The sequence below is a fragment of the Colossoma macropomum genome, unplaced genomic scaffold (assembly GCF_904425465.1).
Source record: "Colossoma macropomum unplaced genomic scaffold, Colossoma_macropomum, whole genome shotgun sequence".
NCBI lineage: Eukaryota > Metazoa > Chordata > Actinopteri > Characiformes > Serrasalmidae > Colossoma > Colossoma macropomum.
The window spans coordinates 19,044,508-19,068,433 of record NW_023494790.1 but is presented as its reverse complement, the minus strand read 5'-3'; the positions used below and the strand labels follow the sequence as shown (position 1 = coordinate 19,068,433).

Sequence of the window (23,926 nt, the reverse complement as noted above, 5' to 3'; positions counted from 1 at the left end):
GGTGTGACACTGCGACAGAATCTTTTACGATTGTTGCCGTGACAAGCCAGTAAACAAGCAGGCTGTGTAGACTGTGGCAGTAAACTTTAATCTGACACACAGCTGCTGCTCAGACCAGCAAACAGAAAAGTGAACTCGCTGTGCTGAATTGAAATTCTCTTTGCACCATGCAGAGCTAAGCTGGACAGTAATGAACATAATAAAAGCCAAATCAACACTGATGATTATGCCTGAGCAGCATGTATGACTGTAAGATGCTGACTCTTAGACATGCTCATAGTGAGCCCTGTCACAATAGCTTGGTGGAAAACCATCACACTGTGTAGAGGCATCAAACTGAACTGGCAGCTCTCTGTAGTCCTGTGGTTCCCCTGGTGTGACTTCGGCTTAAACTGAGAAGATTCTGCATGTCTATGGGAGTTACATTTCAGGCTCTTTGAGTTTTAAAGTGATGTGTCCTACAAATAACTTGTGCATGTACAAACAACCCCGCTAGGGAGAACAATAGGTGATCTGAGGAATGAGAGACAGAGGCAGGCAAGGTGGAGAGCACAAGAATTACAAAGCATGCTGCAACAAGACCATAAGCATCCAATATACCAAGGCTGGCTGCTGGCTTTTTTCAGAAAAGTACACCTCTTGACAATTAGAATAATATGAATGAAAGAAATGCGTACACTTTTCCAACAAAACACAGCACACCAAACAGTTGTAAAGCAAACCACCCCTGGCCAAATATCATATTTTGTTGATTTTTGAAAACAAGTAAACACATCTTCTGCTTTAAACAATTAAAAGATGCTTTTCTTCACATTTTAATGCAGTGTTACTTTTTATTCTTGTAACTTTAACAAACAGAAAAAATAGTAAAGGCATATTTAAGTAATTCATGGTGGATTTTGAAGTGTGTTTTGGATCACTGTCTTGTTGTAGAAACCAGCATCTTTTCAGCTTCACTTGAATGACTGTGCTTCCAGAATTTGTGTAATGTGTAACGTTTCCTGTTCCACTGGATGCAACACAATGCCAAAGCACAATATATCCACCCTCATGTTTAACATTTGGCAAGGTGTTCAATTTTACTTAGGAAGTCCACAGCACTCACTTTCAGAATGCCTCTGGCATTATCTAGATGTTGTTTTGCATCCTTTAGACATTTACTTTTTTGATGAGGTTGTAAGTAAAATTTCCTTCTAAAGACTCTTTAATGCAGATCATGTTTGTACAAGCAGTGATGCATAGTAGAATGGTGCACCATCACTCCAGCTAAACCTTCCTGCTGGTAATTTTCAGTCATATGGGAGTTTTGCTTCCTGGCAGCATATAAGTCAGTGTAGATTTTTTTTGGTCTTCCAGATCTTGCACTGACTTCTCCCAGTTAAAGCTACATTATGTAAGATCTAAAGATTTGAAAACCTCTCTGGTGGAAATGTGTAACTGCACATTTCCACAACATGCGTAAGAACATTTTGAACGTTGGTTGTAGATAAATCTGATGATTGCGAGCATGTTGAAAGAGTACTGAAAGAGAACTTAGTGAAATCTACTCCGAAGATGTAAGTGAGTTATCTACTATTGTCATCATATCATCATCAGCATAACATTAATTTTGCTCTTGAGACCTAAACTCCGGACCTTCTTTTCAAGCCTGTGCGTTATATTAAAACATATAGACATATGACATGATCTGAAAAACTTTGTGTTTACTTTTCAGTTAAAAAAATCAGCAAAATATGTATTTTGGCCAGGGGAATCCAAATTTTTACATGTATCAAATATATACATAATACTTATACATAACTTTATAGTACTCCATATTGCTGGTGTCTGTAGTAGAGCTTGAAATTTATTCAAACTACAGCACTATTCACATTGAATACTCAAATGCAGAATTTTGGAACAGCAACAGCTTTTTTTGTTTGTGCGGTCAGGATGGGTCAGACTCAGCAAGAATGTTTTAAAGCTGTATTTTGCATGTACAGTGCAGCTGTAGTGTAACAGTTCATGTGTTGAGAGGCTCACCTGGTTTGGGAGCAGACACTGTATCTGTCTCTGGTTTTGGTATAGCCTCACTAACACAAGGACACGGTCCTGCACACTTCACACTCAACTCCTTACCACTCAAACACGCCTGCTGCTCCATCTTACACTGCAGAGAAAGAGAGGAGGAAAAAAGGAGAGAAAGGAAGAAATTACAGTGTAGTTCGTCATTACATTGTCATGAAGAATTATATAGTAATCTCAGTATGAGATTAGAATGATTATTAAACTAGAGAAATTGTCTTATTCTATTGGCAAATAATTTTGCTATTTTAAAAAATGAATGCCTAACTCCTTCTCACAGTTGCCATAAAATGCAATTTCCACCTTTTTTCTGGAGGACTCTCAGTCGAACTATGCAATTTTTCTCAATGTAAGCCAGGCAATATTTATAAAAATGCTTTTTATTGTGCCTAAAGTCTATTTTTACTGTAGAAGTAGTGCATGATTTACTCATATCAAGAAAGCTGCGGTTGGGCTGTTGGATTTTGCTCAACAGGGTCGTCAGTGTGAAGAGGTATAAATTGGAGGGTTCCCACCATTCCCGTTTTACAGCTCACTGCTCTAGCACTTCACACACAGAGAGCCAACAGTGTCTTACGTAATCTGACAACAGTTACGGAGAAAATATTTTATTTGATTATATTAATTAAAAATATTTGAGTCAATTTCCATTCTGCCACAGAACAGCCAACAGGTGGCCTGCAGGAAGAAGTTAAAACAAGCAACAGTACCTGCCAAAAGAATAAGACAATTTCACTACATAAAATGACATAAAACTAACTGAGATAAAAATGTCTAAAAATAAGGCAAATATTCTTAGAACCATCTCATAATCTATTATGTATGTATCTCTTATGTATCTTGCCTAGATTTAAGACAATTTCACTTGCCAAGAAATCATTTGTTGCAGTGTATGACTGCAGGTATAGGATAGAGCATGTTTCTATATCAGAAAGAGATTGAGTGTGCTGGAATGTACTTGACTTTGTGTATGTGTGTGTGAGAGAGAGAGAGAGAGAGAGAGGGAGAATGTTGCTGTAGCTAAATGTAGTAGTTTGATTAATGGCCTTCGCTGATTTGAGTGGCGTATCACTCGCCTGCTGCCGGCTTTATTGATTTATGTATCGTTTTTAATTTTGACCTTGTGCACAAAAGGCACAGAGAAAACGACTGCTTGCTCTGCGCCCCCTTCCTCTTGCCATTCCTCACTCTGCCCCTCCAATTCCTCACTCCTTTTCTCCCTCTCCTCCTCTCTCTATCTCTCGCTCGCTCCCTCTCGCAACTGCGGTCACCCCTATAAATATTTTATTTGGTTTCAAGTTGAGAGTGATGAAGGAATCAGCAGCGTGTCTGCGCCGGTTTGTGTGTGTACCTGTGTTTTGTGTTGAGGGGGGTATTTATGTGTGTATACCTGTGAAGCGTAGTTATGTCCGTCAGATCCACACACAGGGTTTGATGTGGACAGTTGGCATTGTTTACAGTTTACATGAGGCTTCAGTCCAGGCTGTCTGACCCTACAATACACCCAAATACAAGAGGAGCGTTAGTATATAATGGCCCATATTTATCAAGCATAAGAATACTGACCAAAATCAGGTCTCATCAGTCCAGGTAATCCTATTCACTGCTATGTAAAAGGCATGCACTGATCGCAGATCATCATTCTTACTCAGTTTGCTAGATACAGGCCAATGACCACATATATAATGTCGTTCACTGTATCTTAGCACAAAATCGTTTGTGGTACAGACAGAACTTTGAATGCCAGCAGTGGCAAAAGGAGAAAAGGAAAAGAAAAAAGACATACAAAAATATGCAAAGTGGAGATTTCACAGCACAAATGAAACAAAAGCAGGCAAATTCCAGCATGTTTTCTTTTCCTGGTGGTAAAAGTCTAAGTGGTTAATATCAGCCCAGTAAATGTAATGCTAGGCTACATGTGAGAAGACAGAACATCTCATGAAAGAGAGAAACATTTTAGTGATGTTAAATACAGTGCAGTACAAATTAATGCCATACTGATGTAGTATTTCAATAATGAAATAGTAAGGCTCCAGATAAAGCTGTCCAGTTGTCCCAGCTGAGCATTAACACTTAAAACTTGCAAAATATACAGTCAGAAAATCACAAACTTGCCAGTTGTTCTTGGAAGGCATAAGCATAATAATGTTTAATGCAGAAACTTTTAGCCAATGATGTATCTGATGTTGCCTAGGCTGACATGCCCCAATCGGAATCATATAAATGTTAAAAAAAGAGAAATCGAGAAATGATTAAACATGCTAGATTCCAGAAGAAAGAAGAAAAAACGAATAGGAAATAATAATGAATAATAAAGTTATTTTTGATTTATTTTGATAACTGAAGGTTTTAGAAAATAATTAAAAGTATTCCTTTTTAATTCCACAATTTCTTGTATTCAGTCCAGCAACAATTTCAACTGGTGAATGGACTGAACAGTTATGTAAACAAAAGCAATTAAATTTATCTCTCATTGAAACAAGAGCATACACCGTTAGATTAGCCAATTAATAAAAAACCTGTCAATGGATTAAGCCCTTAAAATTCCAGGCTTATTAAATACTAGGCTTATTATTCAGTGACTACAGGGACTTCAATGCAAAATGGTTGAGCTATTCTAAGGTTACAGAAGTGTGTAATAAAACTTTGAGCCTGCTGGTGGGCCCTAGCCATCTAAGGGGAATCACAGATGTATTTGAGAGTTGCAGTTGTAGTATAAACTCAAAATACTCATTAGCATTACCACTAGCATTATCCTCTCATCATGGTATAATCTGGTATATCTGAGAGAAACTGTGAAACAATGTAGACAAACTGTACTTTTTATTCCATTATTTTATCAATAATGATAGCCAGTGAGTACTGAAGGCAAGGAGCAGCTGATTTTAAACAGCATGTAATTCCTTGTTCAACAGCATGTAGCTACAAAAATGACCCATAATCCATTAGTAAATTCTGCCTTGTTCTTTCTGCTCTGTGTTGTGGATGGCTGAAGCTTTGATTGTTTGATCAGAGTGTATCAGTCTTTGTCAGCACAGCCACAACTCACCCATTCACTGAGTCTGCAGTTAATGGTGCTGAGAGAGAGAACCTAACAGTATCACACACAGACACACACACAGACACACACACACACACACACAGTCACAGAGGAGAAATAAATGCCCATTGCTGCAGATATAGACTCTGCAGGCAATGATGTTTTGGCCCATTAGTTTTGCCGATTATGCTGTAGCTCTTTAGGGCTGTTCCTCACTACAGCAGATAAAGGGAGAGTGCAGAGCAACCTCAAAGCACAGCACACACACACACACACACACACACACACACACACACACAGTAAACTTTCACATATGAACAGTAAATACAGGCATGCTTTATAAAGAAATATCTAAATTGGTGCTTTTCCACACTGCGCAAAGGTTTTAGAAACCTGAGAAAATTGTATTTCAAAGCCAGACTGTAAAGAAAAATACTTGCAAAAAAATTCTAGTTACTGAGCTGCCTTGAAATTTTGAGTTAATTGAATATCTAACAGTTTGCTTTGTTTTTGTTGCTTTTGAGGAGGGGGGGATAAAAGTAAAAAAGAGATAAAAGTAGTGCTTTCATGTCTGTATATGTGTTTGCTTAACCATTTTTAGACCTTTACGTGTGGCGGCTCATATTATTTGTAGTTATCATCTAATACTTTCTAATACTTATGTTTGTCAAATCATTCATTAAATTAAATCAAGTGTGCTGGTGAAATTTAACAAATCCACACACACACACATCATCTAAACCGCTCATCCTTCTGGGTCGCGGTGAGGAACTGAAGCTTATACCAGCTGTCATTGGGCAGAAGGCAGGATACACTGTGGACAGGTCACCAGTCCATTGCAGGGCAGTCAGACAGACATATACATCCACACACACATTCACACCTAGGGGCAATTTAGCATGTCCAATTGGCCTCACTGTATGTCTTTGGACTGTGGGAGGAAACTGGAGTACCTGAAGGAAACCCATGCAGACATGAGGAGAACACGAAAACTCCACACAGAAAGGACCCTGGTCGCCCAGCCAGGAATCAAACCCTTCTTGCTGTGAGGCATCAGCGCTACCCACTGCGCCACTGTGCCACCCTTAACAAATCCATGTGATGAAAAAATTTTAACTAAACTTAAAATAATACATTTCTAGAGCATAAGACACGGATTCCCGTCCTGTTAATTTACTATAACAAGTTCAATTAACTAAAAATTTTAAGGCGGCCCAGTAAAATTTTTAAGTTAAAACATACATTTGTACAGTCTAACTAGCTCACAATATCTCAAATATTTTTTGAAAACAAGAAATTCTTCTTACTTTTATGATATTTATATTTATTTGTGTTTGTTATAATGTTATATAGTGTGATTTTATTTAAACATTGACTGAGTAACCACTCGTTTACTGACTATGGGCATAAACTTTCAGGATTTTTTTTCTTACACGTTATCTTTGGTAATACATATATTACCCAAGACAAGATAACCCTCCTGAAAACTAAATATATACATCATAATTTCATTATAACCCTGTGTTACATAAATAACCAATCTGTAACAATCATTAACCCCTGGGGTCTGAGGGCATTTTCTGGATTTTTGCTCTCTTCTTAAAGTCGCCTTTAAAGTTACTTGCATATAACATGAAGCCCAAATGTTCCATTATCTTCGTTTCTACTTTCCAAAACCACTGCAGCAACTTCAACAGCTGTAAACTCTGCACGCCATTTCACATGTGTCTCTGAATTCAACTGAATGAAGAATGAAGGGTTTCAGATGTGATGAGTAATTCCTCAGTGATTTCCTGAACGTCCATTAGTCAGTTTCAAACAAAATGTAGCCTGACATTTTGTGTGAGACTATGTGGAATTGGTGGATTGGTGAGAGGCAGATGACGTATATCCCAACCCCTCGTCATAGCCTCATAACTCCAGATGTGAGTCACGTACGATCTTGCAATAATATGGAATCAAAAGGGTCGGCCCAACAGATTCAGGAAATGTTTGAACCGTATTTCTGCACTGTATTATCACCAAGATAGAAAATCATATCTAGAAACTTTGAATTTGACGCACGGGTGAGCTCATGGACCCTAGAGAGTTAATCATTAATTTTGTATTTTCAGTAATCCAGTATGCAGTGTTCTGTGACTTGCCTGTGCTCCAGTTTCTTGCGATTGATGCACATGGCTCGCTGATAGCCCTGGGCCACGCACACTTTGTGCCGGCTGCATTTCACCTTCTGACATGGGTCCTTGGTCGTGTCCACACCTGCCGGGCAGCAGAGGTATAATTTAAGTATTATCAACTCACCCTTTTACACAGCATTTTCCTCACACCACAGTTCAGACATTAGCACAGGCTTACTTTGTACCCATTTCCTTTTATCCCTACCGATACTACCAAATGTGCTACAGTCTGCTGCTTCCCAATACCAGCAGTTGCTGAGCAGAATAATATTCATGACAACACTGAAAAGAAACATTGGTTGTGGATGGGTCCTAATAAAAAGTTATAGGGATATGATGCACTAAATAAGAGGCATACATCAGTTTTATGGTTCCTGTGAGAAGCTTTATTTTTATCTATGAAACGCAGGGATCTTAAATCTTGTCTTTATTTATCTCAGCTTAGACTGAATATGAATAATTCAAGGCAAGCTGAGTCAAAAAAAACAACTCAGGAACTGTGAGAGAGAACATGCTGGAAGCGAAGCTTCGTTAGAGAAAAACGCCATCTGCTCCAAATGTCTGATAGCAAACCAGATAAACAACTAGATAAACAAACATCCTGAAGCCCAGCACACATTTTGATTAAATAAAGACATGAGGATTGCCTTCATGAGCCCTCATAAAAAGGCTTCACGCAGTAAGGAGCTTTATTTCTGTCTTGCCCTTCCTCACCAAAACAAAAACAATCCCTTTCACTGAGGTTTGCTGAGACAGAGCGTTCTCCTCAGCAGAAAAGCACCCACTTTCACTCAGCTTTCACCAACCACTCACACAAGCTTCTTTTCAGAAATATCTCAAAAGCGCACTGGGTGAAAGGAGACAAAAGTTGATGTTTAGGGTTGAATTTGATAAAAAGCAGCAACCACGTTCATCTGATAGTCTAACGCTGATGGCGTCTGTGATAAATCACTGGTGGGTCGTTTTGTTTTGGGCTTTTTTTCTGCATGTCAATTCCCATATCTCTTTCTCATTGCTGTCACTCTGCGGGTTTAATAGTCCTCAGCCAAATCGCACTGCTGGAGCATGTGACTCCACACACCAGCGCGCACAGCACTTATTATTCACTCTGACAGCTAGCTCAAATGGTTAAAGCTTCTAACTGGTGCCCAGGGAGTTACTGCTTCCAATCTCGATCAACTGGAGGAAAAAAAAGCAATTTCTAAATGCAAATGCAGACTGTAGTTAAGAATCTAAATGCAACAACTGAAATCCAGAACATTTCAAACGGAGATGACTGATTTACAAAGACGCTACTGAACGAAGTCTGAAATAAAGACTGGACAGCCTGTCTTGGTTACATATGCATTTTCATTCTGCTTTTTGATTTTTCAGTTCTGTGAAATGCTGTTGTTCACAAGGGACGGTTATAATCTGGTCTGTATTTGTATTTCAACCACACAAGGCTATATTGCAAATTTGGGTAAATTGACTACTAGCTTTAAAAAACAGTGGTCACACTGGGTATCACAGTAAAGTCCATTAAGGGACACTCCGGCAAAATGCAAAATGGAACCATTGCTACTTCTGTTAAAAACATGCTCGTCTCTTACAGCTGTGCCACACCCCCTTCAGATGATGTATCTTGAAAGTGGAAGTAGAATTTACAAGACTGGGGTGGATGGGGTGGATATTTGGGGGCAGACTGTTTGAAATCCATTAAATTATTTATTTCTTTAACAAACAAAAAAGTTTGACCACCATCTTAATGACTGGCACCACAGATGTATTTATTAGCATCTAGATCAATGGCTAAATGTCAGAATTTGTTAAATGGCATAGGGATTTGCAAAGGTTGTGTGATTTTTGTAATTTGTGAAATACATGCTGTGTTTTGTAGTAAGAAAATGCTTATGGATGAAAACATGAAAACACTACAAATTTTTAATTTGGTCAAACTGATTAGGCCAATTAAGGGGTAAATGCATCGCTACACTGCATAACCAAACAAATAACATATTAAACACTAGTTATGGGTCGAAATGCCTCTTTGAATTAGATAGTATACTGTCCCAATCACTGCAGTCAATGTAAAACAATCTCTCAAGAACAGCAGCACAAAATATGTTAGAAACCGCTTTATTTGCTAGAGGGTGTAATGATACACTTAGCCATAATTCGATCAATCATTCTTGGTTCACGATTTTTGAACAACATTTTAAGAAAAATGATGACTGTGTCCATGTTGCAGCACAATTTACAAACAAGATGAGAGCTGGCAGATAGCAGGAGTGTGGTGCATGACATAAAGGTGCTGCAGTGGGTTTTTGACTGGTGTTGGTTGTTTGCAAACACTGGTGTTCAAACAATGCAGATGGCATAAAAATAGAATGTCCATTCTCCATGATGCATCACATCTCCACAGTGTCACATTTTTACATCGCAATATCACAATGTCACAGCGCATTTGCTGGCCTAGCACTAACAGTGAAACAATGACATACCATGCACTCTGTGTGGTTTTCTACATTGCTGTAAAAAGCTCAGAGAAGGACACTATTTTGTGAGACAGACGGCTGCAGAATCATTGTTCAAAAATAATGACTGGACATAATTAGTGGCTGAGTGAGTCCCCAGACATGCAACGTACAACCAACTGTTCTCATACCAAATACACACATTTTGAAACTGTTTCATTTAAAACTACACTCTGAAAATTAAAGGAGCCAAAGAGGGTTGTTTGGAATGATGCCACTTTAAATACTTTTGATTCACTAAAGAACGTTTCAGTGGAAGAATCTTTTGGAAATGTTAAGAAACTCCACATAATATAAAGGTTCTATACCAATTAAAGGTTCTTCAAACTACTGCATGTTCAAGCCACATACCTCAGGAAGCATGTATTTTAAAGGAAATGTATAGGTCCTGTAAATATGTCAGAGTTTATGCAGAGGGAAAAGATGTATTCCCAAGAGGGTAACCTCTCCCTTGTACACTGCAGTAACAGCAGGGTTGTCTGGTCACTGTGAGATAAATCCATCATACTGTTCAGGGACAAACATCTTGGTCACTAACAACCACTGTTCCACCCATTGTTTAGCACATCAGGAGACATCTTACAAAGACGTGACTAAAGTTGACTTCTGTTGGACTGAGTGCAAACCCTTGTTATCATGGGTCATGAAAATATAGGCCTATTCATCTTCTAGTCTGCTTTCTGCAAAGAATGAAGTACAACCAGTACTGCAGCTATCAGAAAATGGGGTTATGATGGATGCAGAGAGGTTTGTATATCTTTGGAAGATTGTTGTTGCAGGACTATGATTGGCAAGGATGCTGAATTCGAAAGCAGACGAATTAGATGTAACTGACAGAAAGGGAAAGGCCTTCAGCTGTTTCAGCTTAACCCTACTGAACAAAATGTCTCACTCGCAAAACATTCAGACTTTAAAAGTGGCCCCTTTAACCCATTTTAATCTGCTGAGGAGTTACGGCTCCTACGTGGCCACATTGGCCATAGTGAAATACATCAGCAGGAGAGTCTGAGCTTTCTGTGTGCTACTCTGTTTTCTTTCTGTACATAAAAGATGCATAAGGCTTCCTTTACTACTGGATGCACTGTGACTTTTTCTGACAGATCATGCAAGCTCATTCAGCGAAGTCTGGATCAGTTGATTATTATTGACTTGTTTAATGTGAGTGACAATAAAATGTAACTAATGTGTGACTTATATTCCTATTCATGTGCTTTCTTGTTCAAAGAGCTAGCCTGTGCATAACATAAATGCAATAACAGCTTTGAGAAATCATGTTATTAATGCAAAGTAGATTAAGATTAGATTAAGTGACAGAAATAGTCATGTTTTTGGCGCCGGCCTTAAAGGGTTAAATAATGGTGCTTCTAATTTATCTCTAATGTGTCAGATGCTTGTCATTCAGCCTTACATTTTAAACTACATAAATCCACTTGGCAAACATTAATTTGATGAAGAGAAAAAAATCATGAACTCAAAACAGTGTTCCTGTCTCTTCTTTTGAAAGTTAAAAATAAAAACTTGTTTTTATTTTCAATTCAAAAGTTTACACCTCTACAATGTATTTCAATATGTAGCAGTGCCAAATCATCAGATTTCTTTGTAATATAGAGAGATGGAATGGAGGAAGAATAGAAGTCAATGAGACCAACAGGCACCTTTTTAAAAGCCTTTAAAGTCAAGGGTTAGTTAATGTCCTTGGTCATCTTGATCATGATTTATCATATTATGTCATTTAAAAGACAAAATCCTTGCGTCTCTATAATCTTTGATTGAACTGTAGTGACGTTGCCCACTTCTGAACACCTTCTGAGGTTCGATTACATTACTGACCACTACAGGTGGTGAAAAATAATGTTAGCCAATAATTTCATAGCATGTTTCCTCCTCCTGCATCTCCTGAATTGCCCCCTCCCCCGTCTCCCTCCTACGCGGCTGCTGGATGCACGTAGTCTTCCACAATTAACCGCAGACTAGCATCCGGATCTGACTCAGACAATCCAATCAAATCCTAGTGGACAAAATCATGTCCTGTCCACAATTATTTCTTATTCTCTTTCAACCTGAAATACATTATGTTGAGGAATAAAATGCGCGCTGATTTCCGAATTTATGTAGACTTTGAAGTTAGCTTTGAAACTGCAGCACTTCTAGTCTAACAATGACGTGAGTGCACAACAAAAACATTAATCAAATTGATATTCCAGTGAAGACACAGCTATTATCTCTTTCTTAATGCAGAAACCCAACTCAAGGCTTTGAAAAGGAAACACAAAATTTCAGATTCTGTTTCTGGTCCAGCTCCACAGACTTGGATCAGTGCATGTAGGGAGTGGGGGTTGCAATATTGTCCATTTCTCTCAGGAACAGGACATATGTGTGCAAAAGCTTGTTGACTGTAGTGGACGAGAGGCACACAAAGACGTGCATACATTTCCCTAGGCTATATTTTTAAGCGGATGGTTCTGTATCACCAAAGGGAATTCTACGATGAAGAGTTTGCTCTCTCTGTAATATTTCTACCACTATGGTCTGTGATAGAGCAGGCTGCACCAACGCAGCGGAGACTGGTGGTGAAGTCTTATTTCTCACGTTCTGCCCCAGTACTTCATTCTCCTTTTAACAGGCTCACCATAAGACTCACTTATAATCCAATGCCACACTCAGATGCCTCAGGCTCAAACACACGTGAAGATGAAAAGATATCCCTTCCCATGCAATCTCCTTCTTTATGGAAATCGTGAGACAGAGCTAAGATAAATAGGTGTAATGCTCAGTGAGATGAATAGTGTCTGTGGTATCTCTGCATCTCTGGCTGCAGGCTGTGTGAGTGTATTACTGACCAAATGAGGGGAAATTGGTCACATATTTCCCACTATGTTTTTTCCCTTTTTTCTCACAGCTTGAAGCTGTTCTGAAGATGTTTCCATAGAAACGTGAGAGCATGATGGAATTTCTGCAGCATAGTGACATGCTCATTCATTAATGGAAGTATCTCTCCAAACGCTCCACTCCTCTATCGCCTCACAACAACCATTTAAAAGAGCCAAAGCTGCTCTACTTCAGAGCAGGGAATTAGCTTAGCCGTTCATCCTAATCTGCTTGTTTTTGTTGTTTTAGCTGGCTTATCTCCTCTCGCTGCTGCTTTCATCCTGCTGCTCTCTGGTCCTCAAAGGACTAGCATGGCTGCTGGAGCCAATTAGAACTTCAGATCCAAGGGTACAAATGTCAGAAAAACATGGACTACAAACACACTAGAGACAAACAGATTTTAAGCACAGTGGTCACATGACACTAGAATCAAAGGGACTCAGATGAACTGCTGGGGGTCAGTTACAATGAAGAGTCAGCACTCTTTAACAGACAGTGCTCTTTAACTAGATAGATACACATACAGATAGATGAATAGATTAACAGACAGAAAGATAGACAGACAGGCAGGGAGACAGACAGACAGATTAAGCTAAGTATCAGCACTTCTTAACTGATAGCGTTCTTTACCTAGATAGACAGACACATACAACTAGATAAATGGATGGATTGATGGATAGAGCGATAGACAGACAGATTAATCTAAGAATCGGTACCACTGCTTTTTTAACTAGATAGACAGACAAACCAAACACACCTTAGCTACCTTGCAAATTTCTTTATCACATATATCTAAAATGGTGAAAAGAGATATTTCTGAGGAGATTATGTATATTATATGGCCATAAGTATGTGGAAACTCCTCCTAATTATTAGGTTTAGGTGTTTTGGCAATACTAATTGCTAAGAGGCATATAAAGTGAAGCGCATAGTAATGCAATCATGATAGACAAACAATTGCAATAGAATGGCTCATATTGAAGAGCTCAGTGACCTCATGGCCATTTTGACTTTAAAGTGAATAAATGAAAGGTGCTCTCACTTATGCACAGTACGATAGATAGATATATAGACATATAGATAAATAGATAGATAGATAGATAGACAGACAGACAGACAGACAGATACAGCACATTGAAGCAGGGAATGATCACTTATAATGACTTATGATTCAATCCACACTGAACTGCTCTACTTCAAAAGCTTCTGTTAGGAGAAATGCCTGAGGAGATTAGATTCACTGTATGGCCACTCCTTCTAACTACCAAGTTCAGTTATTTAAGGCACACTCATTGCTAACAGGTTTATAAAATCAAGCACAAAGCCATGTCATCTCCACAGACAAACATTGGCGGTAGAATGGGTCATAATGAAGAGCTCAGTGACATTAAACGTAACACTGTCATATGATGCCATTAGTCAGTTTGTGAAAATTCTGCTCTGCTAGATCTGCCCCAGTCAGCTGTAAGTGTTATTACTGAGAAACAAAAACTTCTATGAGCAACAACAGCTCTCACAAACTCTATGAGCAGAGCCACAGATAAGTACACGTAAAAAAACAGCCCATCCTCAGCTGCATCACTCACTACAGAACTCCAAATGGCCTTGGAAGCAACATCAGCACAAGAACTGTTCATGAAATGGGTTTCCATGGCTGAGCAGCTGCACACAAACCAAGGATCACTATATACAATGCTGAGTGTTGGCTGGGGTGGCGAAAAGCACGGCGCCACCAGACTCTGGAGCAGTTCTCTGTAAGTGATTAATCACGGCAGTCTGACGCACAAATCTGCCAAGAGAACTCTGCCATAGACAAACAACTGTAGTTGAATGAATCACACTGAAGAGCTCAGTGACCTTAAACGTGGCACTTAAAGGTGTGGAAAAATATCCCTGCATATTACTTAGAAACACTGAAAGCAGGTTTCTTGAAACATATAAAAGCTATAATAAAGGCAAAGTTTTTTAAATTTATGTTTTCTGCTTTTTTTCTGAGGCCGAAAAATAAATAACTTGTACTTCATGGCTGTAAACTGAACAAATGAAAGGGTGGTCTCTGACTTATGCACAGTACGATAGATAGATAGATAGATAGATAGATAGATGGACAGACAGACAGAGAGACAGATAGAGCACATTCAAGCTTGGAAGAATGAATTATAATGACTTTATGATTCAATCCACACTGAACTGCTCTGTTTCAAAAGCTTCTGTTAGACTATTTGACCTTAAGCGATCAGTCTGCTATTGTAACAAATTATGCAAAGCTCAGCCTGCAAAAAGCTACAGACTGAAATAAAATCATTCTCTTCTATTCTTAAAGGAAAAAAACACTGAAATTTAGCTATTATTGGACAGAAAACATATTAAACCTAGCTAGGGCTATAATTAGTGTCACATTTAATGGGATTTTGGATTACAATGCATAATTGGTGGTCCCTCACTAAAACATTAGAGCCATTTTAAAGAGAATTGGACTACATTACATGCTGATTTCCTGTGACAAAGCTTTTAAGATTTAAGGTCTTGACTAAGACAGTTACAAAAGGTGGACATGACTAATGCTGGATTTGTGTACCAGATGGTAAATCAAACATCAGAAATGATGAAAGATTTTAAAACTACTGTTTCTCATTTATGTTTTGACAGTTTCAAGAAACATGGCTTTGCGATGTTATCTTAGTAATGATGAATTTCTGCAACCACCTGCAGACAGAGCTATGCCTTCTCTACATTAAATGCCTTGGACTTAAAAAGTATTTTGTCAAATTATCGAAGAACTAATGCCTACATCACTTCCATGTAATGGTGAGCTGTCCTTAAAAGACATTTTGTAATATGCGAGTTTAACAGGTCATTCAGCTCTGACTGATTACTCTCTCTCTGATTTCTCTCTGTCTTTTAACTCAGCTGGAGAGGGAGGTGACACATGCACTGCAGAAGCAGATCCCTTGGGGTGCTGATTAATGCTGTACAGCTGAGATGAGGATGCTCCTGTCTCACAGACGCATTAGTTATTCTCACTGATCTGAGAACTGAGAGAGACAAGGGTTAAAAGCGAAAAAGAGGTTTGCTCATCCTCAGGCTCAGATGAAGCCTACATGTGCTCTGAGAAAGTGAGTGGGTTGGTGACCACAGAATGCAGGTTATATACTAATTATCTATAGTATCTAGTTACCATTACCTCAGTTTATGCTCTTGATGGTACCACTCTAGATCACAAACACTTAAGCTCCCAGGCAAACATCCTGGAGTGGTTGGCAAATGTGTAAAATCCTTATTTCTAATAGGGTGGAAAAATGCGAAACACAATGTGAACAATGACTGTTCTATTGATGACTGTGCAGGCATGTGCGCTTGTAAGCATGTTTATGATTTCATGAGCAATATTTGCTGAATACTAGTCAAATGAATAACAGCAAGACTAAGTATTTACAGTTATTTTCTCCATGCCTACAGCACTAAAGCAGAGCACTGCAATACATATCATTCTGGCATTCTAGGCTCCTCTATAACTAGAGGTGGGTAATCCAGGTCCAAAAAGTAAAAACCCACCCCATGATTTTGTTCCAACTGCCTGAACAGCTTTGCTGCTGGTTTGAGCAAATTAGAGAAGTCAAGCAGCTGGAACAAAATCCTGGGGAGAGGTTTTTACTTTTTGGACCTGGATTACGCACCTCTATCTATAACACAGATTAAACAGCTTTACTCAATTACCTAAAACCTGAACTTTAGTTCGCAGCAAGTCCTGGGTTTACACTACATTTTAAATCCAGAACTGAGTGCTATATTAAACATTTAGCAAACAAACAAGATAGAAACATAATAAAACATGACTTAAAAAGCATTTATCAGACCTATCTGAGACCTATCTGGGCGTGGCTCTAATATTCTGGTGTGCATGCCTGTTTTACAGCCCTCAGTCCAAGATTCCCAGTCTGCTTTGCCACTGAAGGAGAACTAAATATAACAGTGCAAGTGGGGAGAAATAAGCAGAATGGGCTCTGTGCATGCAGATTGTGTTGTAGTTCACCCCACTGTATCCGTGACACACTAAAATGATTATCAGGTTTTAATATGGTGATGTCTTAAAGAAGGTTAGGTTTGTATTCACTTTAATGCTGGACGTGCATCCAAGGAATGCTGGCATGACCAGTTGAACGAACACCAGACAACAGACAACAGGCAAACTGCAAGCTAAATTATGCTTGCTAGGTTACAAGACAGTTCTACAGCACCAAAATTGTAGTAGTATATAGGGATCTTGTTGGTTAGAGCATTCTAGATATCCAATTTCAAAATACAGTAGTAATATTATTTCTCACTCGCAGCTAATTTAAACAAGGAGAAAAATTCCTCAAAAGTGCGTATTCTACACTTTCAGTTAACATGACATTTGTGTTGTATACAGAAGAGAAGATTTATGATTACAATTTACGAATTTGATGACATTTTATGTAATGATGTGTAACTGAATATGTAATTACATCATTTGAATACAATAGCAAAACCACACTAATTATTTTCAACATCTAAGGGTTAAACCCACTGAACCAAGCATCTCGCAGATGATTAATTCTGAGAATTTGGCAATGACCTATTAAACTAGTTTAAATCTGCTGCCAGAGGAGTTACAGAGCGTGCATGTGCACACTGGCCACAGAACAACATATCAGCGTGCACAACCAGAGCTTTCTGTGTGCTACCGTGTTTTCAATCACTGTATAAAAGATGCACAAAGCTTCCTTTGTTGGATGCACAGTCTTTTTTTTCTGAATGAGCATGTGAGCTCATTCAGCATGCAATTCACATTTGTAAGAGCTACTGATTTGTTGAATCAGAGTAACAATAAAACAATACTGATATGTGACTTAAATTCCTACTCATGTGTTTTCTTGTTCAAAGAGTTAAACAAACTACATGAAAGTTGACAAATTTCCAGCTTAGTTAGATCACATTCTTTACATATCAAATAAATGCAACAACAGTGTTGAGACATCACGTTATTAACAGAGGAAAGCAGATGAAACAGCAGAATTAACCATGTCTTTAAAGGGTTAAACACAACTCCTATGTCCACTGCCAACATTAAGATGGTTACTCTTGACAAATCTGAAGTTGGACTGTATTTTCTAATGCAGAAAGACAGAGAGTGCATTAGAGCAGAGTGACTATTAGCAACATACAAAGGAACACTTTGAAATGCAAGACAGAAATAATTCTGTTACCTTCAAGGTTGGAACAATGATGACTGACTTATCTCATATCATTGTCAGCTGATTTGAAGAGCCCAGAAAATGTGAGCAGTGAGAACTAAACAATTCAGGAAAGAGTGCTTTGACATACATAAAACCTGTGAAGCGCTGCCCTGCACCTATAAAGCTGAGATATGGTGAAAGCAGTAGACTACACTGCATGGTTCTGACTTTCATGTGACTTTATAAAATAATGCTGTACTCACTTTCTTCAGAACCCTGGGGATCTTCCACAGTTCTGACGTAGTCATCCTATGGAAAAAAAAAATTATAACGCATAATTAACGATTCTTTAAAGCTCATTATTACTAACATAAAATCATTATTATTAACAGTTTACATAAAGGAACTTTTGCCTCTTTCACCATGGGAACACAGATCACAACTTGACGCAAGCTCACACCCACGGGAACCAGTGCAAACTCACTCAATCTGCGCAACACACTCAGTGACTAAAAGACAAGGCATGTCAGTGTGCTGCAGATCTGCTTTACTCAGAAACAGAAATGTGCATTATTTGATGGCTTCAGCCTAATTCAGTCAAAACCCCACTTCTCTAGGTCTGCTGTCTAATTTTATCTGCAAAGCGCCAACGTGGCTGCAGGTTTTCAAACAAGTTGTAGCACACCTGATTGCACTTGCTTATTCACTGGTCAGTCTCAAAGAACTGGTCAGGTGTGCTCCTGCTTTCTGGGAAGAAAGCCTGAAGTCATACAGGCCCTTTGTGGATAAAACTGGACACCCCTTCTCTAGGTCTATAGCCAGCCTGCTCTAGGTAGGGGCATTTCCCTCCCACCAAAAAAAAACAAAAACAAAACACAAAAAGACCCAATTAAAAAAAGGACAAAATTAGAAATAGTTACCTACCTCCACTTCCTTCAGTGGTGAGATGGAGAGCAGGAGCGGAAAGGTAAGAAAAAGAGAAAAAGAAGAGAGGGAGACACGTGAAAAGACTAATCAAAGACTCAGGAGTGTTTTCCATGCAGTGCACATGTAAGAGATTGTGCCTTAATTGTGTTTTTATCACATACTTTGTGCTTGAGGAAGACAGATGAGCATGTCTGTGCATTCCAAGGACGACACATAAAGAAAGATTATTAGAGCTGATCATGATAAGCACACAGTTGATGAGAGTTGGCTGGATTCCCGCAGCATGCGCTCTCTGCTTTCCTATCATTGTGATAAAAGGTCCTTGTGTGAAGCTAAATAGCCCCCTATATATTTAGTATTTTATTTTTAGTAGGATTTCTTAAGTTTATAGTCTTGTCTAGCTTGGTACATCTATTCTGAATCTTATAAGCTCATTTTGATTTTCTCTTGGTTTTCTCAATCTGGTGCTTTGTTGTTTATGGCCACTGAGGAAGAAGTAATAATTGCAAATGGTTTTAATAGGGTTGTTTCTAACATTTTGGTCCCTAAGCGACATCCTACTTCCTAGCCCTCATCCCAATCATATTATTTTGTAAGCAACAATGGGGAAAATGAATAATTAATTTTGAGAATGAAAAATGTAGGAAAACGCAAAAACACAAATAAATTATATACTGCATATAGTGCTTAGAGCAAGAAACGGCCCGGGCTTTGAATCAGCCAACACTGTTTTCAAATAACACACAGCACAAAGATTGTGTGTAGTGTAGTTTTACATTACTTCACAACTACTCCTAAGAGAAAGCCTCAGAATTTTGGTAAAACTACACTGTTGAACAATGTCAGACTATGGAACATTACCTACAATGCCTTGTAAAATAAGACAGAAGGTGAAAAAGAACTGAGTGAGCACAGATTTTACCATAATACTGCCAAGTGGTGCAAATGTCAAATGTCAAAGCATTGACCCAACATCAGGAGATAGTGAGCTGAAACCCCAGCGATGCCACAGCCATCCATTACTGTGAGGAAAATGAGTTAAAAACAAGTTCTATCTTATTATAAGAACTTTTGACTAAGCCAATAAGTTTGAGTTATGTATTCTCAACACATATGTTAAGTAAAGCTGTGTAATAAGTTCCCGTATAATTTTAAGTTGAGCTAATTTTTCACTTTTTACAGAGTATTGTAATAATCTCACTAAGAATATTTAATATTCTGACCCCTGTACATGGAGACCAAGTTTGTGTTAAAAATGTTAGAACACAAAGAAAATTGTCATTTTAGCATTGAGTAAGGCTGGAACATACGTTCCCTCTCAATGCTCATCCTTGCTTAGTAAACACTAAACGTTTGGCGCTTCTCACACCTTCTCTGATTTATATTGCTCTACAAATGTGCGTTGCCAAAGCAAACACAGCTCCACTTGCTCATTTTAGCACCTAATGTGTAAAAAAAAAGCCTTTAGTCAGCATACATCCCCTTATGCTTGGCGGAGACGTGAAGTATGAGGTGCAATGCAGCTTTGATAAGAGCAATGGACAACCTTACTTGATTTTAAGTCAGTATGACAAAACTATGACAAAACCCTGTGTGCTCAAAAATCTACTTTTTAAGAAGGGGAGTATATTTTGCACAATTAAAAAACTTTAGTTACAGGTGATTCTTTAGTGAAAAGAGTGAGGGGGTGTAAAGAAGAGGTTAAACCCTTTAAGCAAACAGAGAAAGAATGAGAGACAATACAAATCTTTCTTAAAAGGAGAGAATCTCAATGCACAAACACAGAATCAAAGGCATGAGACACTTTTCTAGATTCAATAAGAAACGTTAAGTGCACTTCTGCTACATGGTCCTGTTTACACTAACACCAAGCCCAGACAGGCCCACTGTGACTGGAAAAGTGGTGGGGGGTTAGAGGAGCTGTTCTTCATGGCACGAGGTCCCGAGGGTCTCAGGATTCATAGCAGTGAACATCACCCCAGCAGGCGTGCCAGAGCAGCACTAGCTTAGCCGCTGTAGCGCAGGATGCTCCAGTTAATGGAGCATGACTGTCCAGATGCTGCTCTGGCTCTCCAGGGCCTGCGTTAATGCTAATGCTAATTCTAGTCTGCCAGAGGTTGGACACCAGCCTGACTGAAACACTTTACCAAGGACCAGCGATAGCACCATGCACAGTGTGCTTTGTCCTTGAGATGAAACCATTTTTATCACATCTTATCACACATGTATGTATTCTGCAAGGGCACATGGACACACATGCATACAATTGGATGGATGGTATGAACTTTGCTTCACGCTCTCAGAAACACACACATTCACTTACCTTGAAGGACACGTCCTCTACAAACCATATATGAGTGTGTATACAGCCCTGATAAGGCCATCGCTGACAGTTTATTCTAATCTCATCAGGTAAGCTACTCTAAGGAAGGTGCTTCAAGCTTTGATCCACTGAATAACAGCATTAATAAACAAGACAAGAAAACATTTGTAAAATGTATGACTCTGCGCGAGCCATGGACGCTCAGAGCTGTGCCCTGACAATGGAACCATTTCTGCTTCTATTCATGCTGGTGTCTCTTGTGTCCCTGCTTAGTGTAAGTGGAGCGTGACCTACTGGGAGACGCTGAGGAAATTCAGCCTGGTTCACATTTGCATGTGTAAGCCGCGATGGGCCAGCACATGCATTCTAATAGCACAAGAGTCTGCATGTTTCAGACAGTAAGATTTCAGCAATCAAGGCAATCTATCAAGCCACAAATAGAGACTACGAATTTTCCAATTGGCATTAGCTGTACCTTTCACTGTGGAACAAAACCTTCATTTAAATTTTGTAGTCCAGTCACATGCAGGAAGGGGTAGGGAAACTGGTTTGAATTTGAAAAGACCATTCACAAGGCATTGGCAGTCAAGTGTCATTTAAGGCAGATGCTTTTCTGATAGATGCGTCCTGGAGACCCTAATAATTGACATCAAGACCAAACAATCAAAAATGCAGAATAAAAAAAGAGCAAACTGCACGTGCTCATGGTATCCTACAGAATCATAGGTATGAAATGAGCTTCCAGTCTTATCAGCTCCTGTTGTTGCTGGTAACTGCCAGATTCACTATGTCATTTTTCCTCACTGTGATTGGCTAAATGAGACATGACTGACAGAATGATGATCCAACAGTTTCCTGTAATGAAAGCCAACCGACAAAATGCACCACTCAACAAATTGCTTGGCAGTCAAGAGAAACTGTCATTGTTTAGGATCAAAGGTGGCTCTCTATCTGGCAGGGGACTGAGCACATTTTTCCCCAATGCCTTTTTCTGCAGTGATCTGCAAAAGCCTGTTTTGGTTTGTTATCTTCAGTGTGAACTGTTAGCAATGCACTATGGCTCCTGAGAGTATGTACTGTCTTCATATTTCAAACAGTCATCTCTCCTGTAGCCTGCCACTATTCTGTCATCATCCTAACAAAGCTCTGTACCTCCAAAATACCATAAATATCATTTTTTTAAGAAGAGAAGTAAATGTGGTATGGACTAAACTGCATAGACTATTGTACATTTCCCAATACAAACAGAAGTCTTCCTCTGTTTGGAATAATCCCTCCATTAGAATTAAGAAAAAAAATGATTCTGTGAGAATCACGGTTAGATGGGAATACTAAGAAAATCAGTGATAGATATAGAGAAGATATATTTCAGTCCTATCAATAACTTAAACATCATTTTAATTTAACAGACATGTGAGACTTTTGGAGACATTTACACATGAGAAGCTGTGTAGAGTCTTGGAGTTATGCTAAGCGAAAATGAGAATAAACTGACATGCTTTCTTAATTTGTCCAGGTGTGAACATTCAGCTGCAAGGCTCTATAATATCATGGCAAACAATCAGTACGGTAAATATGAGAATCTAAGGCTGATCTGGGAAAAAGATCTGAACTCAGACATAGCAGAGAATACACAGAAATATATGGTTTGTCACTGCCACAAGAACTATCCTCAACCCCACATTTACCAAAATTAATGACAGATTCAGTCTCTTTTCAAACTGCGGTTGCAAGACATAATGGTTATCAAATGGAATTTTATCAGGTTTGGTCCCAATTCTTAAACTACATGAAAATGGAAGCAAGGCCCCTTAGAGAAATATTGTAAAGTTGATAAATGAGCCTACAAACATTTAAACAGTTCAATTCATAATGTAGCCATCCATTTTGTAATCAAATTAATTAGCTAACTAATTCATACATATTTTTATGTGCCTGACTTGATCTGCTAATGTATGTACTGTAATCTATGTAATGTGTCATATTTCATGTTGTAAAAAAAGAAGAGCACTAAAATGTTTCTACACTTGCCTGATCATAACATGTATAATATAGTTGGAACTATGTTTTTAGTACAAAGACCTATGCAATATCTACTGGGTATGAAGGAAAGGGTCAGCTTTAAAAGAAAGAAAAAAAGAAACAAACAAACAAAAAATGGAGATTTTAAAAATACAGTTCATTAGCTTTTCTTCTCCACAATGACACATTGGCGGTCTGGCAAGGGTGGCGCAGTCAGTCTCTCTGTCCTACAGCTTTCTAAATGAGAGAGTAATGGTAGAGGACCACTGCTGTTTCATCCACTTACAAATGCATTAACAGCACCTTGAAGACAAGAACTACATATCAGTCAGTCCAGACACACAATACTCACACTGCGAAGGCTGCCATTTCACTCTGCAGCCAGCCCTGATTCCATACTGTGCAAACTGAGAGAGCTCTCTCTGCTAACTTCTACTTTAAAGGAGTAGGTTATGCCTCATTTTAAATGGATGCCTCATGTTAAAACTGAGTCTAAGTTTTCAATTTAAGCAGAGAGTTTACATGGGCTCATTCTGCAGTTCAGTTTCTCACTCTTCTCATAACATTCCTTGCATTTTAATTTCATAGTAGACACTGAATAATTCATAGTAGTTACAGCAATACCAGCTAGAAGAAAATCTAGAGAAACCCTCTAATGTGAATGGCACAGATGTTCTCAATGCAGAAGACAGTGTACAATGTACAACGTGTACAAGGGCTCACAGAATTGTCTGTCTCCATAAAATAAGCTAATAAAGATCTCATAAAAAAAGTGCAGGGAATGCAATTAG

General features: G+C 38.7%; 1 protein-coding gene across 2 annotated transcripts in view; it reads right to left on the bottom strand.

Annotated features, from left to right (window-relative positions):
* LOC118809300 (testican-2-like) overlaps positions 1 to 23,926 on the bottom strand; it is a 47,985-nt gene that overhangs the window by 8,542 nt on the left and 15,517 nt on the right. Inside the window, exons 2-6 of one of the 2 annotated variants that reach the window (XM_036572460.1) lie at positions 18,788 to 18,796; positions 18,127 to 18,172; positions 7,249 to 7,363; positions 3,455 to 3,557; positions 2,023 to 2,149 (exon numbers count right to left, since the gene is read on the bottom strand). In XM_036572460.1, coding sequence (XP_036428353.1) covers positions 2,023 to 2,149; positions 3,455 to 3,557; positions 7,249 to 7,363; positions 18,127 to 18,172; positions 18,788 to 18,796 — 400 coding nt within the window. The remainder of the gene's footprint in view (positions 1 to 2,022; positions 2,150 to 3,454; positions 3,558 to 7,248; positions 7,364 to 18,126; positions 18,173 to 18,787; positions 18,797 to 23,926) is intronic. The other variant, XM_036572461.1, reaches the window with a different exon arrangement.